General features: G+C 43.6%; 1 protein-coding gene across 1 annotated transcript in view; it reads right to left on the bottom strand.

Annotated features, from left to right (window-relative positions):
* Positions 1–176: 176 nt before the first annotated feature.
* Positions 177–22,352, bottom strand: part of LOC112561056 (probable G-protein coupled receptor 158) — a 59,899-nt gene continuing 37,723 nt past the window's right edge. Inside the window, 11 exon segments of the mRNA XM_025233240.1 lie at positions 177–8,164; positions 8,432–8,611; positions 9,185–9,290; positions 9,563–9,633; positions 9,635–9,792; positions 11,116–11,351; positions 13,515–13,624; positions 15,445–15,513; positions 15,675–15,845; positions 16,012–16,183; positions 17,375–17,485. Coding sequence (XP_025089025.1) covers positions 7,835–8,164; positions 8,432–8,611; positions 9,185–9,290; positions 9,563–9,633; positions 9,635–9,792; positions 11,116–11,351; positions 13,515–13,624; positions 15,445–15,513; positions 15,675–15,845; positions 16,012–16,183; positions 17,375–17,485 — 1,714 coding nt within the window. The 3' untranslated portion in view covers positions 177–7,834.

The following is a 22,352-nucleotide window of genomic DNA, read 5'->3' as shown; positions in this document are numbered from 1 at the left end:
TTAGGAAAGAGAGAGAGAGAGAAGCATTCATTCGCATATATACAACATGTAAGTATATATAGAAAGGGGAGAGGGACATAATGGAGATGGAAATACCAGCGTTTATAAACAAGACAAACCGGACAACAAAGGGAGGAAAACCTCTCGCTGGTTTAATAAAGAGACATACACAACTCTTACAGTAATTTACATGTTTTTATTACAAAATTTTACAGGATTAGTTTTGCATGGCCATCTACATGTGCGGGAGAGAAAATGACAGGGCAGGTGTTTGTCTAGCTCGCTTATGCACACGGTTTGTTGGCGGAAAGTCTACACTGATGACGAGAACAAGAAATCTGATGACAAAACACGAAATCTGATGACATCCTAGAGGAACTATGAGGCATGGATTCTGGTGACATGCTGAGTCGTTGTCCAAATACAATACTACGGTACAGCCGAGGAGGATGAGAGACTCTATTTCGGCAGTTGAAACGAACAGAAGGAAGAGACGGACAAAGAGATGGGACTAGAGGAGGGAGGCGATACTTAAATTCGCTAATCTCTTCATTAATCCTGTTTACTTGTTGGAATCAGTGACACATGCACAAAAACAATAAACAAAAAAACTTTCAAACAAAGCAGTTCGCACAACTTGAGGTGTTTAATACGAAGGACGCTTCAGAAAAAAAACCAAAAAAAAAAAAAAAAACCAAAAAAAAAAAAAACCAAAAAAACCTTCGTATAAAATTCTGTATGGTTTTTGTTTTATTTATTTATTTTTTTTTGTCTCGGAATAATATGAGGGAGCCTGGCGTCAGAGTGTTGAGAAAAGTACTCCATTGCCGTTGGCTTGAAGTATTCGAATGTTCACGGAGCTAAACAAGAAGGACAGAGATAAGACAAACACGCAGTCAAGCAAACAAACAGCGGGATTAACAGCAGCATGGAAATTAAAGCTCAACGAAAGAACAGCTCAGCAAAGGTTGTCGCAACATTAATTTTGCGGCAGAAACCTAAGTCCTTACTCCCAGAGGACATTTCACGGATCAGTTGTTGCTGGAAATAAACTGGCGCAGAACGTACAGTAAACAAGTAGAAAAGCTTTTTATTTTGTGGTGGACCTCATCTGAAATGCTGGACTATGTGCGCTTCTGACAGAAGGTAGCAGAAGCCGCTGGATGAGAGAACATCGGTGTGTGTGTGTGAGAGAGAGAAGACAAAGTAGAGGAGTCTGAGATGAGGGCTGATTGAAAACAAATTGTAAACTACATTGCAACACATTGGGTGGGTGGATGGGAGGAAAATCTGAATCTTTCAATCACCTGGAAACTCAAACAACCTCGCTAAAAATAAGATCCTTGTGTTCCTATTTATTTCAGGTTGCCCCCAACTCTAGTATTTTTTGAAGAACTGGAGTGAAAAGTTAAAATTCTCTGTCTGAAATGGAAGTGGACTCATGTCTCGACAGATTCCTGCTCCTTGAAAAATACAGAGAATGTTGCAGTAATAAGTATGTTGCCGAGATTTCCCAAGAACAACCACCTTGATCATAATATGATTCCAGTGAGACAAAAATGGGGGACAAATCCATTTTACAGAAAAGAGAAGGAAACAAATAAATAACTAAATAAATAAAAGGGGAAAGCAGAACAGGATGGGAAGTTTGCATCTCTTTCCATGTTTTGTTTTCTTTACTGCCATTTTATCAGCACAGTTCTCACAGCAACATTTGCAGCCCAGTTCCACATTGGGACACGTACATCTGGAACAACTGGCAACTTCCACATCAACCTCTGGTCGAAGGAACACTTCTCACAAGGGAAAGCCCTCATCCCTTTCTCATCTACCCTCTAGAACAGCAGACGACAGACTGCACAAGAATCTTCGCCCACCCGTTTGTCTCTCACCCACTACTCTAGGAACAAGGCGACTTTTCTAAAATTTTTGCTATTTGGCTTGCGGAGCAAACAGATCACACGATGCGCTAAGAGTTCATTCGGGCCAACAGGGAAAAGAGCATGTGACAGTCACGTGACCGAAGTGGAAATTGCAGGGGGCAGAAAAAGTGGTGGCCACTTAACGCTGAAGTTGAAGGGACATGACAGTATCTATCCAAAAATCATGCCAACATTTTTGTGCGTTTCGACATTAGAACCTGAGACATGAAAAAAAAAAAAAAAGAAAATAAAAACAGAAAGTGAACGGACCAAGAAAGCAAACGTTTGAAGACGTGTTGGTTAAGCGACACACAACCCGAGTAATGCCAGTATTGTCATGAGCATTGGTCAGAAATGTCAGCTGTTTACTGCCAAACGTGGAAGTGATCGGATTACAATACAGTTGACAGAGGTTTATGTCATGCACGAGAAATTAAATGGTAATCTCAAAGATATCTTCGAGTTTCAAAGAAATATTTAGTGAGCGGTGTGGATATGTGTGAGTAAATATTCTTCCTTCTTTCTCGGCCTGCGCACGTGTGTGTGTTGGTGTGTTCCTTCGGGGATTTAAGCACTTTCAGTTTCCATTTGCTTTAATGCCTCCTTCACTGTAAAGTTTCAAGGGAATTCTTAAAGGGAAAACACACAACAAAATCTAGTCTAGATGTTGTTTCCAGCCAACTGAGTTGAAAAAAAAATGAGTTCGACCGGGTCAGCAGCTAATCTCAGGCATATTGAATGGCGAGCAACATGGCGATTGGTTCAAACATTAAGATTATCAAATGAGATGAAAATCGAAATGGGACGAGAGTTTGTCGTGCACAAAACTAAAAGAAACACGTCTTATAACTATCAAATGCTTTTAATGTTGTCAGTCTTCATGGTATTGGTAAATGAAATGATTGATGAATATCAGACTGGTAGGAAATGCCGTAACAATTATGTCAAATCACTTAGTTATACTGCACGAAGCACGAGAGAAAAAAAGTAGTGAACAAATGTTTTGTCTGTCGTACTCTCCGGGGGCTGGATTTCATTCGATCCTGCAACTTACTCATGCTACAGACCCCAGCTTTCATACACCTATGTCGGGTACACACCCGGATCATCGGCAGGGTGGATATTACTAGTCGGTTACAGTATCGACATGAACTTCAGCCCTGACGAAAGAGTCTGACTACTTTTAGTAAAAGAGCTGATGTGGTTGATGATAAATATGTCGATAGTGAAGATGAAGACGATAATTAACAATAGCAGTAGTAGTTACCAAATGACCTGCACACATAATGTAAAATTCACTGACAGGTGAATGTTCTGCAGACTGAATGCTAGTCAGACTTTGACAATACCATTAAACATAATCTTGACAGAGAGAAAACAATGAGAACTTTCCTGCAGGTTTTTGTTCTTCTTAGATACATTTCAGTGCTTGAATTGCAAAAAAAATCTAACAAACTAAAACACACCTATCGCCTTTTTCTACAGGTCTGCTTTCGAAAAACACTTGCCCAGGTTTTCAACAACACTGTGGACAAAGGAGAGTTTGGAGTGTCCCTAAATGTGGATCTCATACCTTCGAGGTAATTAATAACCGTGGATATGTCACATTTTTTAACAGTTTTCGGGAGACTGTTATATCGTGGAGATGTAACATTCCAGACTTCTCTGTAGGTGCTGAGCAGCAGTCCTGGTCACCAAACACGCTGTGGTTCGCAACCCAGTGTACGAGGAACATAAATCAGAAACAAACATCAGTGTCAAACAAAGCCAAATCATTTTCAGAAGGAAAAGAAGTAAGGGAAAAAAAAATATTGCAACAGATGTGTATTGTATGAAGCGCCTTGTTCAGTTACTGTGAAAGATAAAGGAGGCTGAGCTGACAAAGAATAATTATGAATTGTATGACACACATCTACTGCTACTCACGTTTCAAGATGGCCGTTACACGAGTTAATGAGTATAAGCTTTAGCCACAAGCGTGTATTTCTGTCTCGGTTCAAAGCAGTTAACACACCAAAAGAGATGCTGTTAAAAAGTCCTCCATCAAACAGACACAGACGAAAGAAACGATGTTATGCTAGACATATACTGAGTTTCGAAATTATTTCGACTGTTAACACATTACTCGCTTGTCATTTTGAGAAACACAGATCCGATGAATGAAAAGAAAAAGTTTTACTCTTTGTACAGCAACAGCGAGGAATCTGGCAAACTCACAGGGAGAAAGCACTTTTTTTTTTTTTTGTTAATGAGAATCCCAGTCTTCTGAACATATCGGCACTTTTTGTAGTGTAGACTCAAGTGTCCTCCTAACGCTCCACTGACGTCACACCTCGCTGACGTTCTGCACGTGTCACGTTCCGCTCCATCGACGCACGTGTACACACACGCACGCACACACATGCACACACATCACAAACACCGTCGGCGCCAACCATGACGCGAGTCGGCGCTGTCAGTCGATGCCCAGCCCTCAACAACCCCCGCCACCCCATCCCCACCTCGTCACTTCCGGTCACGTGACAAACACCCCACGAGCTCTAGACTCGAGGAGGCGAGGGGGTGCATACAAGACACGGGTAGATGGGTGTGGGGTAGGGGAGAGGAGGTCGAAGCGTACACGATTTCGTTTCTCCAATAACTCGAATCCCGGCTTCGCCATTTGTCTCTGTCGACTCCAACAATTTTTTTTTTCGCGTCACATGACATCCGGTCACAGTCCAGTCACAGCGACACAGTCGTACCGTATCAACATCCGGGCAACTCGTCGACACGTGGCTGAACTCATCCCTTCGTATCCACCGGACAGTTTTGTGTGTTCAAAAAGCTTGAATATGGTGCACCTTCTTGTACTCTTCTTTTCCTTGGACTGTTCGTAGGCGCGCGTGGCCACGCCCTTCCGCTTCCGCTCGGAGGAGCAGTTTTGGTGAATTGACCCGTATATTGATGTAATAATTATACATCGCAAAAACATGACAAAGCATTATATTAAATTCACAGGAGACAAAACAGTATGACGACACCTTTCCCCAGACAACCCCCGTCCCCATCAAAACAAAGAAAAAAAAAAAAGAAAAAAATTAAAAAGCAGTCCATGCTTTAGTTCATCTATGGTAATCTATAAATGTCAAAACTCAGAAATGGCTTCTCGTCGAGGCACGACGAGTGTGTGGGGGTTATGAGGGACAATATGTGTGAGTGAGTGAGAGAGAGAGAGAGAGAGAGAGATGCCTATCATGAAGAGTAATCTGATGACAATGATAATGTCACATGATGAATGAGATGAAAAAGAAACGGGCAACTGGCACCAGAATGCGATTCCTAAGTTAAGACTAAATCAGAAAGTCTGTGAAGTCACAAGTTTTGCTTATGAGAGGCATGACTCGGCAAGAACATAATTTTTATTTTCTCTTTTGTTCAGAGGGGTTTTGACTCAGATGGAAATCGAGTACAGAACAAGGGGAAGAGACAAGGACTTGCAAGGAAGAATGAAAGAGAAATGTCTTCCCAAAAGACGTATTCAGTTATAACCCAGTCTCAGTTCGTATAAGATGAAAACACAACGATTCAAGTCTTCCCCTATTCCCTTTTTTCTTCTTAAAGCTATAAGTGACATGAAAGACAGTTTAACGTGTAAAGTATCAAGAACTACTTAAAATATTTCTGTTGTATCAAAGTTTAAATTTATTAATATCTGCTTTAAAAATTTCTTTAAAAAGTCTCACCCTATCCCCACTAACAACCTGTAAAAAAGGCTAGAAGAAGACAGTGTCTTCGGTTAACATCTCATCTCGGGCACTGCACTTTGTAAAGCATCAATTTGAAAAAAATGTCAACCATTTGATTAAAAACAATTCTGAGTTCCACTAAACGCATTTTTAAAATGTTTATCCTAAAATGACAGGTATCAGAGAATAAAGGTGGAGGAGAGTATGGCTACCAACAGCCATGGTGCTAATCCAAAGAAGGGGCCAATCTTCTTTTGTCCTGGTCGCGAATAAATTAGTTACATATAATATACTTCTAATCTTTGCCTGTATGAGAAGAAGAATTAAGAATACATGACTATGCTTATGTCATATCTAAAATATGTTGCATAAACAGAACAGTTTAGTTTTCTTTACCAGAGAGAGAGAGAGAGAGAGAGGAGAGATGAAGAAATGAAAGGAATTCGGCTGCAATACAAGTGTAAATGATATATATATATATGAAATGCATATATATCGTTTTTTGAAATACTTGTATTAAGTGTTTACTTATTCAGATTGACGTGGATAAACACATTTAGGACTAATGTCCAAAAATATTGTCAGACTCTTCGAATGAGCTCTAAAATCAAGCAGAGACCTCGTTGGTGATTAACTGTATTTGGATAGAACTCTCATCCAGGTAGTGAAGAAAGAAAAAAAGTTTCAGATTATCGAAATAATACCAAAGTATCAAAGTATCATTGGATCACGTGTCAGCTACTGCTCAAGAACTGGTAATCGTAATGAGTAAGGACTGAAATTTCTGAAAGATATTTACACTTTAACTCGATGATGATGATGATGATGTCAGATGATGAGGAGGATGATGAGGATGATGATGGATAATTTACAGTCAAGAACGACATCATGATGTTGAAAATAACAGAAAAAAATGAGGATTACTTTGTGAGAATCTAGAAATGATCTTCCCATTAGTTTTTATATTCGTAATCCAATCGCTATACGATTCCATTTAAGGGGAAAATGGCGCCCCGTTGGGGTACTGGTGCACTTATAGGGTGCAGGCGCACCGGTGCGCAGAAAAACCCTCAGCAGCATAGGATGACATGGTGAACGCACCACGTCAGCAGCTGGCAACTGTTTACACCCTCCACCTCCGTTCGCTTCTCTCCCCTGCTGCACTCTTTCCACGTCGACCTCAGCTTCCAAGACTTCTCCTGCAGGTCGTCCTTCTCGCGTTCCTCGAGAAAATTCTCTTGACCTCCCTGTGATCTCTTCCACGACACTGTAATGCTTAGCGTGGCAGGAGGAGAACAGTCCAACAATTACACTCAGCATCCATGCCAGGGGAAACAGATGGCAAGTGTTGTAAGCGGCTGACCGTGGATTTCTGTCCAAGGCAAGAAAAAGGAAACGGCCGAGACAGTCCAGCGATGATTTGAACGAGCAACAAAAGTGCGTTTCATCCATCATAAAGAAAAAAGTCCCTTGGGGTGAGGCAGCAGAGGATGGGCAGGTAAGGATCTGTCGATGCCATACCGTCGACAAATTTGAAAGAAGTTTCAAGGAAATGGAGTCTTGTCAAAATATACTATAATAATGATAAGGGGGCCTATAAGCAATCCTCCTCCCCCAACCACCAAAACAGGTACCCGCCCCTCATTGTTACCCGTTCCCCATGGTATCATAGCTCTTCCATAAAGTAAGAGATCTGAGACCTGTGAGTATAAGAGCTCTAGCTGGACACGTCTTGCTAGCAAGGGAGAGAAACGTAAAGGTGATAATTATCTCCCGTGGATTTGGATTTTTTTGTCGGTAACAATGTTTCGCAGCAGTGACGTTTGACTGAATCTGATTACAGTCCACAAACTTTGTCATCATATAACATATCACCCGTTTGCCTGGGCCATTTGTCAGCATGTCCATTTCTTGGTGGGACCGCAATTACAAGAAATTTCAAGTCGCACTCGGCAGACCGCCAGTGGTTGGCAGTCACACAAGTGACAGACACAATGGTGCGGTCTGCGACATCTTTTTTTCGACTCTTTCTCGGAGTTCACCCACTTGCAGAGTTGCTCCCCCATACCCCTTACCCCGTTAAAAAAATTTTTTTTTGTTGCAGATGGCTGAAACCACTCCTGCTGCGCGCTCCCCTTGCGCGTGCAAGCCAGCCGACCAATCAACGCCAACGCGCGTCACCGATCACGTGTGACCCGGCTTGAAGGACACAGACGGAACGTTGCGCGCGCCGCTGCCGCTGCCGCTGCTGCCTTCCGGTTCCTCCTTAACGCTGGGCTCCATAGGAAAGGTCATGGCTTCGGCCGAGTTGGTCGACTCCTCGGGTGTCTTGCTCATCTCGTGCTCGTGCTCGTGTTCGTGGTGGTGGCGGTGCTTGTGGTGGAACGCCTGCAGCGAGAACCGCCGGTGGGTCTGCTTCCGGCCGCCGCGCCGCTTGGATATGTGAGGGTTGTCCTTGCGCATGGTCTTGGTTTTGTATATCTGCAGCTGCGTGTACAGCCTCTTGAGCTCCGCCTGCACGAGACAGTGAGTACGATTTGCAGGTGATAGTAGCTATAAGATGTTGACTATAGCTACGATTTGCTAATGAAAATTGCTGAGATTTGGTTTAAACAAAATTAATAATTACAACTTTTTGTCAACAATAACAACAGGTACGACCTGGCACAGTAATGAAAGCTCTTGTTCTTCCTTTAGAACCGCCAATGTCTTTGAAAGATGCATGGTCACTAGGACTAGGTCAAGAGAGTGTTAGCCTTCTGAGGGTCCGCCGCGACTTACCCTGATGTCCTCTGGGTCCATTTCCGTTAGGCTGATCTCACCAACGTCCACGTCGCCGTTGGAGGAGATGCCGACGTTGAGTTTCATCGTTTCCGGGGCTGTGCTGTCTTGCACGTCCGACTGCGAATAGGCCCGGGTTCGCATCCGGTCGTCCTCAGGCGGCCGATGGGCGTACCACAGCTGCAACACCGCCGGTGAATGGCAATGGATGAGAAGTGAAGTGGGCGAGGTCAAAGGTTAAATACGCGAGACATATCTACCAGGTGATTATGTCTTAATAACGATATTTTCACTGCTAATCAACATCGTCGTCCTCGTATTTATCGTCACGACCAATCGCGATTGTCAATGGCGTAGTTCATATTTTATACCTCTGGTACTTCAGGACTATCAGACAAGGAAACAGCAAAAAGAATCTTCTGGTTAATATGGCCTATGACTAGTATGAGTATTATAGATAACAAAATTCTAATTTAATATTTTAAATAATTTTTTTGAAGTCAAGGATGTTGTCATGGCCAAGAAAAATTAAAGGGAGATAATCAATCGTAATCCTCTCGATCTCTTCTCGTTTCTCATTTGTTTCAGCCGTGAATTGAAAAATCCTTAATCGGCTGAAAACTCTACTGATTTATAACCTAGGCTACCCCCTTTTAACCTCATCCTCTCCAACAGTTAGCTGAACCTGAGAAGATGGCGAACGATGAACTATCCGATCTTTTTACCCGAGCCAAGACGGGTGGGAACACCTACCTTCGGGCCGAGGAGTATGAGGAGGTTGATCGTGACCGTGGCTTGACACCTCAAGAAGTACAGCAGGAAGAAGTAATCAGGGTGCAGCTCTAACCACCACAGGTGCCTGAAGGAAGACAGAGCAGGTACACACCCTGTTATTGCGTTCAGCCGGGTATGAAACTATGCATGCTTTACGAAGATCTTGTACAGGTAACCTTATGAGTTGACACACAGCTTTACACACATCTACACAAAAACTTAGGTTTACAACACAACCTTCTGATCCCACACAGCATTATACACATCTGTCCTCAACATTAGACATATGTACTACGAAAGAAAGGACCAAAAAAAAAAAAATGGTGAATGCTCACGTGACCCATGATGGCTACTCACTTGACGACGTAGAAGGCGACGGAGATGAAGAGCTCATAAGCGATGGCCACGGTGACGTAACGACCCTCCGAAGTAGTCAGAGGGCGCAGCTCGCACACAGTAGCACATGTACACGCCGACTCCCAGGAACAAGGCCTCGGCTACAACATACATCACAAGTCTGATGGTGAGGATTGGAACCTCGGGTAGCTTCTGTATAGGACACAATCTGAATGTGAGACCTTTACCTGCTGTTGAAATTTTTGGAATTCTGATCACACAGTCACTAAACTGTAGCTTCATGGAATCCGGTTAACCGGATTATTGACTAAACTAAAATTCCCGAGTAGACTTCTTCATTTTCGCAAAATATGTTAAGGTGGTTTCTATTATAAAGAACTTAGCTCATAATGGGGGGAATAGTTTATGCATCTTCTTGTCAAGAGGGTTTTGGGCTCTTCAAAAGTCATTTTACAACTCTTTAAAACAAGGTAAGGATAACATCAGTCGAATGCAGGAGTAAGTGGCAGACAAATGTTGCTATCGGCATTTACAACCGCCTCAAAAGCCATGCACCTCCTGTCTCCATGAATGTACATCAACATCAAGAAGATATTTTTTTCAGATGAGTGCGCTCCTGATTCCACAGCACAGTGCATCACCTCTTCCCACTCACTGCTCACCAGTCTGAACAATTTTTTTTCAGCGCAGCTACTGGGAATAATTTGTTGCAGATTTAGAAGTGTTCTCTCTTGGGGGAAAAGGAGGGTTAGAAAATAGCCTCGTGTCCTACAAGCCAGGAAATGAGAGTTAAAGATTCACAGAAAACTGAATTCTTGTAACACAGTTCACTTTACATTACATTGTATTAGTTGGGGAGACTAGCTGCAGGCTGTCAGCTAAACTGCTTGTAACATAGTTGTAGTTAAGCTGACTGCCAGAGTTAGCAGTCAGTTAGCGCGACTGTACATTCAACTTCAGGTGGCTGCTGGGTTCGACTTCGGAATGGTGTGTTCGAAGCTCTGTCAGGTCACTGAAACAATTCCCACCCACCCTCTTTCTTCCTCCACTCACTGCTCTCCCGTTGCCCACCCAGCAGATGTAGTACCTGACATGATGGGAGGTAAGACGGGTTGACTCCCTTGCAGCTTCTTGCCTCCACTGTCATTCCACTTGGGGAACCACTCGTCACACACAACACTGTATTTTTCTGACTTCAAGACTGGCTTACTCAGTTCGCGGGTAACATGGCGTCTGCTGATTGTTTACAAGTCGTATCCCTTACGTGATGTCTAATTAAAAGGAAGATGCAAATAACTAAAACAAATAAATCCTTAATAACAAGCAAACCATCCCTAAAACCCAATCGCCCTACACAAAGACCACCTCGCCTCAAAAAACAAACAAACCAACAAACAAACAAACAAACAAACAAACAAACAAACAAACAAACAAACAAACAAACCACATCACACTACCCACAACACATCTACTGTCTAGTCAGGCTCAGCTCTGCACACAATGAAGGCCAAGCATGCGCGCGCGCACACGCACACAGCATCCGGGGCACTGACCCATCTCGATGGCGTAGTCCCACCACAGGAACTTGCACAGGACGTAGCTGAGGTTGTCTGCCGTGACGGCCGTCTGCAGCAGCGTGGAATTCTGCGCCAGGTGGTCGGCGTTGACGGCGGTCCAGGCGGCCATGTAGCCCAGCACCACCACCAGGATCACCGCCAGCGACTTGAACAGGTCCTTGTCCCGCACGTGCACTCGGTGCGCCTTGCGTGACTGGAACTCTGCCAGGATCCTGCTCGCAGACAAACAAACAAGAGGTGCAGAAAGATGCCACGGGAGAAGGTGCTAAACTCTTCACTTCCTCTCGTCAAGGTTTGATGAAAGCCGAGAGAGAGAGAGATATCACAACAGGAGGAGTGGGCTGCGACCAGTTTCCATGAAAATGATTTACTACCAGGGCGGAATCTCTGTAATAATCCACTTCAAAGACAGCAAGAGCGATAACTTTGGATGAGTGGTGAAATGATGACGGGAGGTGATAAAAAGATGTTTCTTAGTCCGGCATTCGACTTAGCTTTCCCTTTTTTCTACTTTCCTTTCTTCCTGTCTTCTCGCCATGTCAAGTTCCTTAAGATAATGAGAAAGCTGGAGGATGGAAACCAGAAAGAAACCTAGACAGCAGAAACAAACAAAGGCAGGCATTCAAAATAGAAAAATAAACAGACAGTCAGATTGACAAAGGTAGAAACAAATAAAATAAATATTAAAACGCACGAACAAACGAAAATGTTGTTATAAACAAACAGTTCTAAATTTTCAGGACATGAAAAGCGTACCATGCAATTAATGTGAGGATTATTTGACATAAAACCTTATTCGACAATAAAAATTGTGTTCACATGTGAAGTCTCATAATATTAAGCTACTTTGTGGTTTGAAACAAAACCACCACCGCCACCACCACCACACCACCACACAACAACAATAATAGTTTTTTTTCCTAAAAATCTTGTTCCATGCTGTTTTTTTCTGACAGATCATGCTTCTCTCCATGACAACCGTCAAAGGTGTGGTATCCACCAGTCCAGGGTCTCGTCTCTCTAAAGTCCAACTCCCTTGGCTAGTAATGTGCACGTACAGTGTTCACACAGCAAAATGTCCCCCGTCCTCCCATCTCACACCCATCACAGTGCCAGACAAGCCAGGCTCGGCGCACGCGCGCGTGAAGCCAATTGTCACACACCTGGGCGGTGGATGTGATTACATCCCCTTTCGAGCTCTCCAGGCGGAATGCAGACGACCAATTCGTCCTAAAGGATGACACCAATGGGAGGCTAAAACGGGAAGAAGTTCGATTTCAAGTCGGCAAGAGGAGTTAGCACCTCCAGGGCCCTGTGACTGATTACTGCCCTGAATAGCCACCAGCAGCTAAATTTGGAAAAGTACTTATTCTCAGATTCGTTAAAAATTGTAAACCCGGGCAAGGAATTTATTACTTTTATTAGGAAGCTGCAGGCTGCACCTGGAAAAAAATCTGTGAAGATGTTTTCTGGGTGATAAATTTTTCTGTCTGTGGAAATTGCAAGTTGGGTGAAAATCGTCAAATTGTCAGTGATGTCGAAAAGGGTAGATGAAGGGTGGATGACAGGACTGGTGAAGTACACTTGTGCACATGAACAGGTCTGAGTGAGTGTGTTGTTAATATTTTACTAAAAGAGGAGTATGTTGATGTCGGTGGCGATCGACGGTTAAAAGCGGTTAAAATCCACCTAGTGTTCGATCCACCCAAATCTGTCAGGAATATTTTTTATACGATCACCCACTCATCTGTATCTGGATTTGTACTTTCCAGAACATGCTTTGTCGTCTAGTATCTTCTCCGTTCTAAGATGTTTCTGGATGCTTCAGATGAAAAGTGCCACGCAGAAGAAATTGCGCAGTACCTCGCCCTGGTACAAAGGTCACAGCTTTGTAATGTGAGACAGGGCCGAAGACAGAGAGAGGGAGAGAAAAACAAGGACAGAAGGAGCGTCCTTCTAATTCAGTCACTAGCATTATCATCATGACTTGTCCACATTCTTTCTCTCTACATGTCTCCCTCATCCCCGCCCCCACCACGCACACAGGGTGGAGGGACCAGGAGAAAACCACCGACGGTCATTCCTATACACAGATGTTTTTATTCAGAGAAAGATTTGTCGGAGCGGAGATACGAACCCTTGACGTCTGACGCTTTTGCCACTGCGCCTCCAAGCGTTCTCTAGAAAGGTTGTTTCACTCGAACGATAATATCGCTGACTTTGAAAGAAATGTATGCCTGATTGTGAACAAGAAGTATAAAAATTACACATCGATGTCCTGTTTATAAACTCTCCATGTTTTCATTGGATGTGTAATTGTAAAGCTGCTAATCTGATCACTACTCACTCAGAGAAGAACCCGACTGTGAACTTACCTGTATATTTTCAGCAGCAAGGTTCCATACAGGATGGCGAATCCTACTTCTCGGAACCATGGCACCAGCAGGCAGTTCATTTCGTCTGGCTCAAAATACTGTATGACCACCTGTAACAGGGATGATGGGTAAATGTAGATGGCATAGGAAAAAGTAGGACATACTCGGCACGACTGGCGATGCCTTATAAATATGCACTCAGTTGGAATGGATTCGTGTTTCCTCTTTCATAGACAGTGACATTCTCCTCTAAATCCTGTCCCTATTTTTGTACCCCAAAAGATAAAGAAAGTAAAACAGTTTCTGAAAGGAAAGAAACTAAAAGCATAGGGCGCTTTTGCACAGAGAAGATGGACGGAGGAGGCAGAAAAAAAACTTCGGAGGAGGCAGACAACCCTGTGATGCTAGTTTCACTGCTTTACTTTGTCACTTGAAAATATTTTTCAGCAGAATCTTTCCATATCAATGATGTAAAGGACACAGAGTTACTGTCAAACATTTCTTTGCATGTGTATGTTGTTTCTGTCTTGATGTGTACTCGCATGTGAATGGTTGCATGTGTGTGTGTGGCTTTGCACATGGCCATGTCAAATGTGCAGAGATAAAAGTTTTGTTTATTAACCACCATGATTCACACACACACCACGAACTTGTATTACTGGACTGCTGACAGAGATTTTTTTCCAGCTAACTACTAAAACGAGGCATGAGACCATAAAGCTTCCGGTTTAGTCACATTGTTTAGGCTCGCCGAGACTATCAGCGGAGAACTTCGCAAGAGGCTAAGCGTTGGTCTTGGCAGACAGACAGCAGTCCACATGTACACATCCATGCACACAGACAGAAGGGAGGCATTGGAGGTACAAAACGAAGACAAGCAGCTCGGGCCTGCAGACACTGGTGTGTGCCCCCAGCTCGCGTGGACTGGTCGCCTGCGTTTTGCCAGCAGCTAATAAGCATGTCTGTGATCGAATGCCTCGTCCAGCTTCTGCCTTGGCCGCAATCGATGGGAGGTCTCTCCACGGTGACATATCCGTGACGTCAGCCAGGCACTTCTGCGCACGATGTGGAAAGGGAGGAAGGCTGGAGGGGGAGGCTTGGGACAGATTCCAGTCTAATCACGACCGTCGGTGACTTGTCGAGCGTTCGATTTCGAAGACAGCAATGCTTTCGTTCGGAAGCAGGAAGAGAGTGTGTGGGTGGGATAAGGAAAGGGATCGATGGCAGAGGGTTAGTCTCGGTGATTTTGTTTACTTCTGCGCACATACGTCACTTCCTCTGGCGAGAGACAACAGGGTCTGATGTCGCCAGCAGGCTTTCTTTTTTTTTTTGACCTGACTCCTGGCATTTTTTCCTGACCCTTGACATTTTGTCCTCTGCGTTTGATCGAAGCCACGGCTTACGTGGTGTTTACGTTGTGAATCCCGTGATACTACTGACTGCTCCCTCTCCATCCATGTTAAGCTCATATATTTAAAGATAAATACCATTGAGATACTAACTGTTGTTTGTTATCAGAAACTCACCCTGAAGGTCGCAGTACTTCATAGAGTAGCTGAATTCAAATATCACTTTAGCTATTTCTTTGAGGGGTAGGAGGTGTTTAAAATACGCCATTTATTTAATTTTTCATTCATTTTCTGTAATTACCTTAACGCGACCTCTGTCTGCAAGTTACTGTCTGCGCTTAAGACATGGACAGAATTCGGAGGACGGAAGGAGAAACGACTATGTAGAAAGTAATAAAAGAGAAACATAGAAGACACAAAGATAAATCAGGCAACAAAGAATAAGCAGCAGGGTAATCTAAGCTATACATTTTCCAAAAATGACTTCCAAAAAGAATTCCATGAAAAAGTAAATAGCATAAATTCAAATGGGTGTTTACATGGCATACTGGAGCACACATACACACAATTGTCCATCATACCGTGGCATACAGAAGCAGGGCTCCCAGCAAGACCATTTCCAGCAGAACCCAGACACTCGAGCGCATCACCTGAGCAACAGAAATGTCATCTTTGAGAGAACGGAACACGGATAACACGATCTCAGAAATAACACACTATCCAGCACACAACAATGATGGAGCCACACACACACACAGGCACGCACGCAGATGCACACAAAAGGAGGAAGAGAAGATAGCGGAGGCTGTACCTTGGTCTTCCTCAGTCTCGCAACGACGATTCCAACGACAAGAGTGATGGTCATGGTGAAGCTCTGGATGCCCAGAGGAATGCCGCGCAGCCACACGTCGTATTCCACGATGCACGGCTCGTCCTCCTCACACTGACTGCATCCCTTGCGGCACGGCAGGCACATGAAGTCCTGAGGTCACGTGCACACGACACAACACAAGACGGGGTCAAGATCAGTTCTCTTAGCTGCATATATATATTAAATATATGGTACCCCTTGGTGTACTTCTATATGTTCAATCATACATATGTACATACTTGTTTGTATTTGCAAGAGTATATGAGAGTATAATCACCTGTGTGTAGTTTGAGTGAGATGTTGTCCACCATCTCAAGGTACGCCATTTCCACCTGTCTGCCGTCGAAGACTCTGTTGTTGTGTCCCTTGGGTCCTGGACTGTAGAAGCCGGCTTTACAGTGACACTCGTAGCTTCCCCAGCGAAACTCGTTTCCAGGCAAATGGACGCACTGTTGACAAGAAGTGAACATGACTAGAGCAGGACTGAACATACTGTTGACAAATCTACACCATCATAATAGGATGGGAGAAGCTGAAGTGGCGAGTAGGTTCAATGATTGCTCTTGCGGTAGATAATAGCGATAATAAATTCGATGATTGCATGAGCCGCATTGTTGACGGTGGAAGGCAGAGTTCAGTATCAACAACAGGTGAGGTGTAAGGAAGGTTTTATTCCTCATTTCTGAGGGACAGTCCGAGAAAGGCTAGCAGTGTCAAAAATCTATCATTCACAGGCTTAAAGATATCTACTGATGCCTAGGTCTGTCAGTGGGGGCAGAGATGCGTTAAAATGACTTCCACATAGACGAATAGAGGAGGAAGAATCGATCTTGACGCCGGAACGAGGCTGTATCCGCCTTATCATAGGAGAATCATGCATCTATGGAACAGCCACCCATGAGTAGGAACGACTTCTTCCCCTTTATATGTCGGCTCATCACTTTGTGTGGTCATCTCTCTAAATAAAATAGTCAGGACAGCTTATGAACTTCGACAATATGCAAACGAGGTTTATTTTTGCTCTTCAGTTAAACTGAGTGACTGGGCCAGAACTGATTCCAGGTGCTGAAGCTCAACGCATTACAATATTCCATTCAGTCCACTCCTTAAAACCTTTTCAGGAAATGTTGGGTTTGGCTCTTCTGCTTCCTACACGTGTATTCAGGAGAGACCAATATTTTCGAAATCACTGGGGCCCTTAGAAAAGCAAGGCATTGACTGAGAATGCATTTCCGTTGAGTCAGAGTGTAGCAGGAACGGTTACTTTCTAGAGCGAAAGCAGAGAACATACTTGTGTCTGGTAGATGTTTATATACAGAAGATTTACAACTGCTGTGATGTTTTATTCTGTGAAGAGCTACAGGGGTTTGTAGTTGGTGTACTCACATCCAGATGAACACAACTCACATATACAAGTCTTTAAAACATATGTTTAGTCCCCTGCTTTTACATGTACAATTCGTAAGACCAAGACCACTGCTCTGTGGACGAGAAGAGGATAGAAATTTGTTCTCCAAGTTTCAGGTTAAAGAGGTCACACCAATCGAACTCGGAGGTCATACTACAAGGTCATACACGAGGCACACACACAAAGGTCATACAGAGGTCACATCCACCTCCACAGGTCATGGATGACTTACCCGTGTGCTCTCTCACGACATCGGTGAGTCCCAGCAAAGAGACCAGATTCCTTGGTGGCGCACTGGTTGATCTCCAGAAGAGAGAGGTCTAAATCCAACAGCACTACACCCCTGTAACACAGGAGGGCACGATAATCAGCAAATGGACATTGTGTGTGTGATAGTGTGTGTGTGTGATAGTGTGTGAGTGCGCGTGTCTCAGCTTGGTTTTGGCGTCACATGATATGCAATCGATTGAAAAATTTATCATTTGTCTTCAAGACAACATTTAAACACATACAAGCAAAAAAAAAAAAAAAAAGATTTTCTTCACAATGTCACATGATAACCTGAAGATTATCAATACACAGATTTTTGAAAAATCTAGGCTAAAGAAACAAATAGTGAAATATCGACGCGTGCGGCCATCTGTTCACCAATAGTATCTCCGACGTCAATGCTGTTGTAGTCCACGACTCGCACCATCTCTGTCAGAGACAGATATCGACCTGTGTATGAAGTAGAACAGACACAGGTACAGGACGATACACCATACGTCACTAAAAGATGTCTCAAATATTCGACTACAGCAGCTGCATTAGACGCTGAGCAACAGCCCGCGCAGCTGGCCAGCTGTGCCTTTCGCGTCCAGCTAATCGCGTCAGCCATCTTGTGACGTGCAGATGCCTTGCCAGCTTGTGCGTGACATCAGCATAGGCCATCCAGTACATCCACCGTTCCACCCTCAACTTTCTTTTTCCTACTGACTAGGGAGACTTGCCGATAACTATCTTCTTGCCTGTAAAGTCGATGTAGCGCAGTGGCAGCTGCAGGCCTCTTCGTTGTTAATTCGTGGGTTAGAATCTTGCTTTGTTTGAAAGATTATGTCTGTAAGCCGGAGACTGTGTAGATCAATGGGTTAGAACTTCTTCGTCATCTTTCCAAAAATGACCTTTGCTGACCTCACAAAACGAAAGTTCGAGAGATTGCTTGAAAGTTTTCTGATTTAAAAAAAAATCCATTTCGTAAGTGACACTTTCGGTCATGCGTGGAGAGATTGATTAGTCTGTCATGTGACATACACCCACACACATAAAGCAAAATGCACACGCAAGACAGTCTGTTACGTGTAAAATCAAGTTAGTAGTAGACGAATATGTCATTGATCATGGGATTAGACGATGTAGTTAGCATACAGACAGGTTGTCAGTCATGCAAGTACATAGTGTAATTTTTTCTGTATTGACCAGGGATGACCATGCTGCCCGCTCATATTTAACCAAAACAGCATAATTTCATTTTAACTGCATGATTCTAGTAAAACCACCATATTCTGACACGTACGGCCCTCTGGCGAGAAAAGGTTGGGTACAAAATTTAAACTAGAATGACTGCACCGGACTGACTCGACTGAACTGGACTGAACTAGAAAGTCACGGACAGAACTGGACCGAACTATATTTAACTGGATTTAATTAATCAGAACCGGATTGAACTGGTCTCCCCTGGACTGATTCTGCAAAACCACCTGTTCTGGCCTCGGGCGGGAAAAGTTGGCACCACTGCTGTATTCAGTCATGCGAGTAAACAACACATTACCTGATGTTGCCAGGGGACCCACCACCCACTCTGGCCAAGAAACGAGAGTTGTTTTTTTCATACACGTGGCCTGTCCTGGAGAAACACACATTCCTGATCAGGGGATGGGCACACAGTGACAGAAACCGGTTCCTGGGGAGACAACGAGCATCAATTACCCAGACAGGGAGACGTTGTGTCCACAATTTCTAGCCTGATTGGCAAACAGCTGTTGTTAGACAGACTCGTTGGTCCTGAGGTTCGTTGACCTCCGATGCTCTGTTGTTAACGGTTGAGAGGGTCCCCGGAGAACAACCTTCCCTACTCGGGGACAACCTTTGTTTTCTGTCTCGGCAGTGTTAGTGCACAGTCGCTGCTGTTCCCAACTGATGGTCGAGGTCACTGAGACATGTCAAGAAAACTAAGGGCGTATTAATTAATGATTTCGATGATAATTACCATTAAAGAAGATCCAGAATGTGTCTTAAAGCCGAATAACTGTGTGTGACCATCGTGTACTGACAGTTCTGTAGATGACAAACAGAGCTCATGAGTTGCATCTCTCCATCGGCACGCATACATCCTCTTTTGAATTGACCTACAAAAACTGGTCAACAGATGAACTAAATCTCAACTTGTTTTCCAATACACTTGCTGATACTTTGGAGGTTTGACACTTCGGCCCCTAAGAACAATTTTTACTGGCAGCTGCTTGTAGTAGTGAGATGCTAATGTCGGCCAGACACCATCCTTGACCTACCTGTGGGGGTTGTAATAGTTCGTAAATAATGCTGAGGAAAATTTTAAACAACTTTTCTTTTCTGACATGTTTGGCAGCAGAGGCCAGGACTGTAGCCAGGCAATCAAGAAATCCGAGATGCTCGTTAACCTTCGGAGAGAGCGTGTTTCGAGTCAGTGGCTTAGCAATGCTTTGCCCAGCTCGTCCCAGAAATTAGTGTGTGCCAGAATGTTTTTCTTGTTATGTTGGGATTGAGTCATGACTGTGGAACGAACCCCTTCTCCACCTCACTTAAACTCTAACCAAATCCGATTTCAAAATGTCAGAAAGCAATAAAAGTTTTGTGTAAATTTTGTTAAATTTATGATTTCAGGAATGCAAAGAACTCGATTTTTACGAGCCAGTAAACGGAATTTGTGCAGTCAAGATAAATCACTGTACAGGTGAAGTTACACTGCTGCTAATTGCCTCAGCTAAAAAAGAATTCCTTTTCAATGTCGTTAAACACCTTTGCTTTCCCCAGGTGAGTGACTGTGTACCTTGGAGGGTAATGAGTCGGTGGCGCAAGGAAGACTAGATAAATTAGTCACGATGTGCAGGGTAGGCTTCCACCCAGAAAGCTATTCCCGAGTGCCAGAAGCAGAGATCCTGGGTACATTCTCATTCTGGGATGGCGCACGAGATACTGAGTTGAGAAACAATGCAATGGAATTAATTATTGATGATTTAAGAACATTAACAGGAGCAAGGTAGGAAAACCGCTTCAGCTTTACCAGAGCTTTGTCTCTTCTTTCTCTCTCTAGATTGTAGAGTAGATTGTACTTTCTGATTTGTTTAACCTGTCACGGCATGTCGTGACAATACTTTATCCTTAATTTCTGTTAAACCACATTTCTTCACATTTTGCAATCTTCTTATGAAATTGTTTGATGAACTGCAATGTACCCACATCCTAACATTTAAGCATCATTACGGATTACATATTCATCATCAAGTGCAATGAAAGTAATTTTATTCAATGAAAATTAAAAGACATTGAAGTCCTGAGTCGGCGATTACTCTTCGAGACACATGTACACATGTATACGAGACTACGTGCATCTGCGACACAACGATCTGTGCACGTGACACTCGAGGCAAGCAGCTCGCGACCCTCAATCACGAGTCTGTGTACTTCCGAAGGATTGCTGAGCGAAAATCGACGATGTTTGGTCGGGGCTCTTGTTAATTAAACTTTTTTTCCAGTTTCACTGTTACATAAAAATGCTGTATGTTAGCAAAATATTAGCGATTAATTATATGAACTATGTATGTCCTCAGAGATAATCTAGAAACTGAACTTCCCCCTCGTTTCAGCTAATTGCTGGTCTCGTTTCCAGTTTCCATATTTTATCTACATTGTTGATAAACTAACGTAACATTCCTTTCTCAACACTAGGGTGTAGTTATCGAAAATAATCCAGATTTCGAGCAATACCCCAGAACAAGAAGGAATATTACGGTAGTTGGTTGTGGACTTGTGTCAGCCTTCCACCATTGCGGATTTACAGCACACGATCAACTCCCCTTCTCTCAGCACACATCATAATAAACATAGATTGTCATAGCATTTCAGAGAATATTGTCAACAGATCACATAATGCCAGTGTCACAAAGACCTTGTAGAGTGAAAAGGTCATTCAGGGCATTAAGTTTTAATCATATATAACAGTTTGTAAATAGGTAAGGTTCCCGATTACCTCGCGCTGTATTGTTTGTGCTTTGTATTTTGTATAGATGGGAGCGACCAGGGAGCCGTACAGCATAAATTTGATCTCGAAGCTTCTACTCCAGCCTTTCCATATCTTGTTCCACATTGCTGCCCACCATCTGGTCGACGTCATCAGCAAAACGATGGCTGCTTAGTGGTCTTCCTCCAATGGACACAGGTGTGGTGCTTATGCAGCTTACATCGTATGATTCTCTCCAGATAGATGGTGAACAACGCCGGAGACAACATCCTTGGCGGACTACCATTGTCCTAGGAAAACACTCTCCCACTTTTCAGTTGAACAGAACAGAACTCCCAGAGACTGGATGGTTGAGACTATGCAGTCTTCAATGTTGAATTTCCGCATCACGTGCCACAACTTATGCAAGACTGTTGAAATCCTTCCCCTTCCTCCCCTCACCCCAAATCCAGACCTCATCCTTACAGTCATGTGCTGACCGCTTGTTGTCCTGCTTGCACGCGCAGTTCCACCATCAGTTCCCAAGAGTTTTTCGTGGCGTTGTCATCGATCGGCGCACTGCTCGCTGGGATTGATGGCGCCAGGACGCTGACAGCTCGAAGAAAGAACTATTTGTCCGAGTCGGACCGTTTTGTGGTCAGGACGGACAACTGCTAGGCCTCGCTCACCTCGTCCAGCACCTGACTGGACATGCATTTCTATATACGCAATACGCTCTAAATATATAGAAAATATCAATACATATATATACACACACATACAGATATATCAGATTGATATTATGCCATGTAACATTGTCTGAGTTTGTCAGTCACGCCTCGCTTACCAGCCGTCGCCATTTGCGTGAAAGCAACACCTTGTGTTTGTGTACAGGTCGAGTAAAACAGTCAATAAACAATGTTGACTAGACCATAACCGTTATCTACATGCCACAGCTGGACAGTTTTTGACT

This window comes from Pomacea canaliculata, linkage group LG1 (assembly GCF_003073045.1).
Source record: "Pomacea canaliculata isolate SZHN2017 linkage group LG1, ASM307304v1, whole genome shotgun sequence".
Lineage (NCBI taxonomy): Eukaryota > Metazoa > Mollusca > Gastropoda > Architaenioglossa > Ampullariidae > Pomacea > Pomacea canaliculata.
The sequence above is the reverse complement of the archived record's forward strand: the minus strand, read 5'-3'. Positions and strand labels throughout refer to the sequence as shown.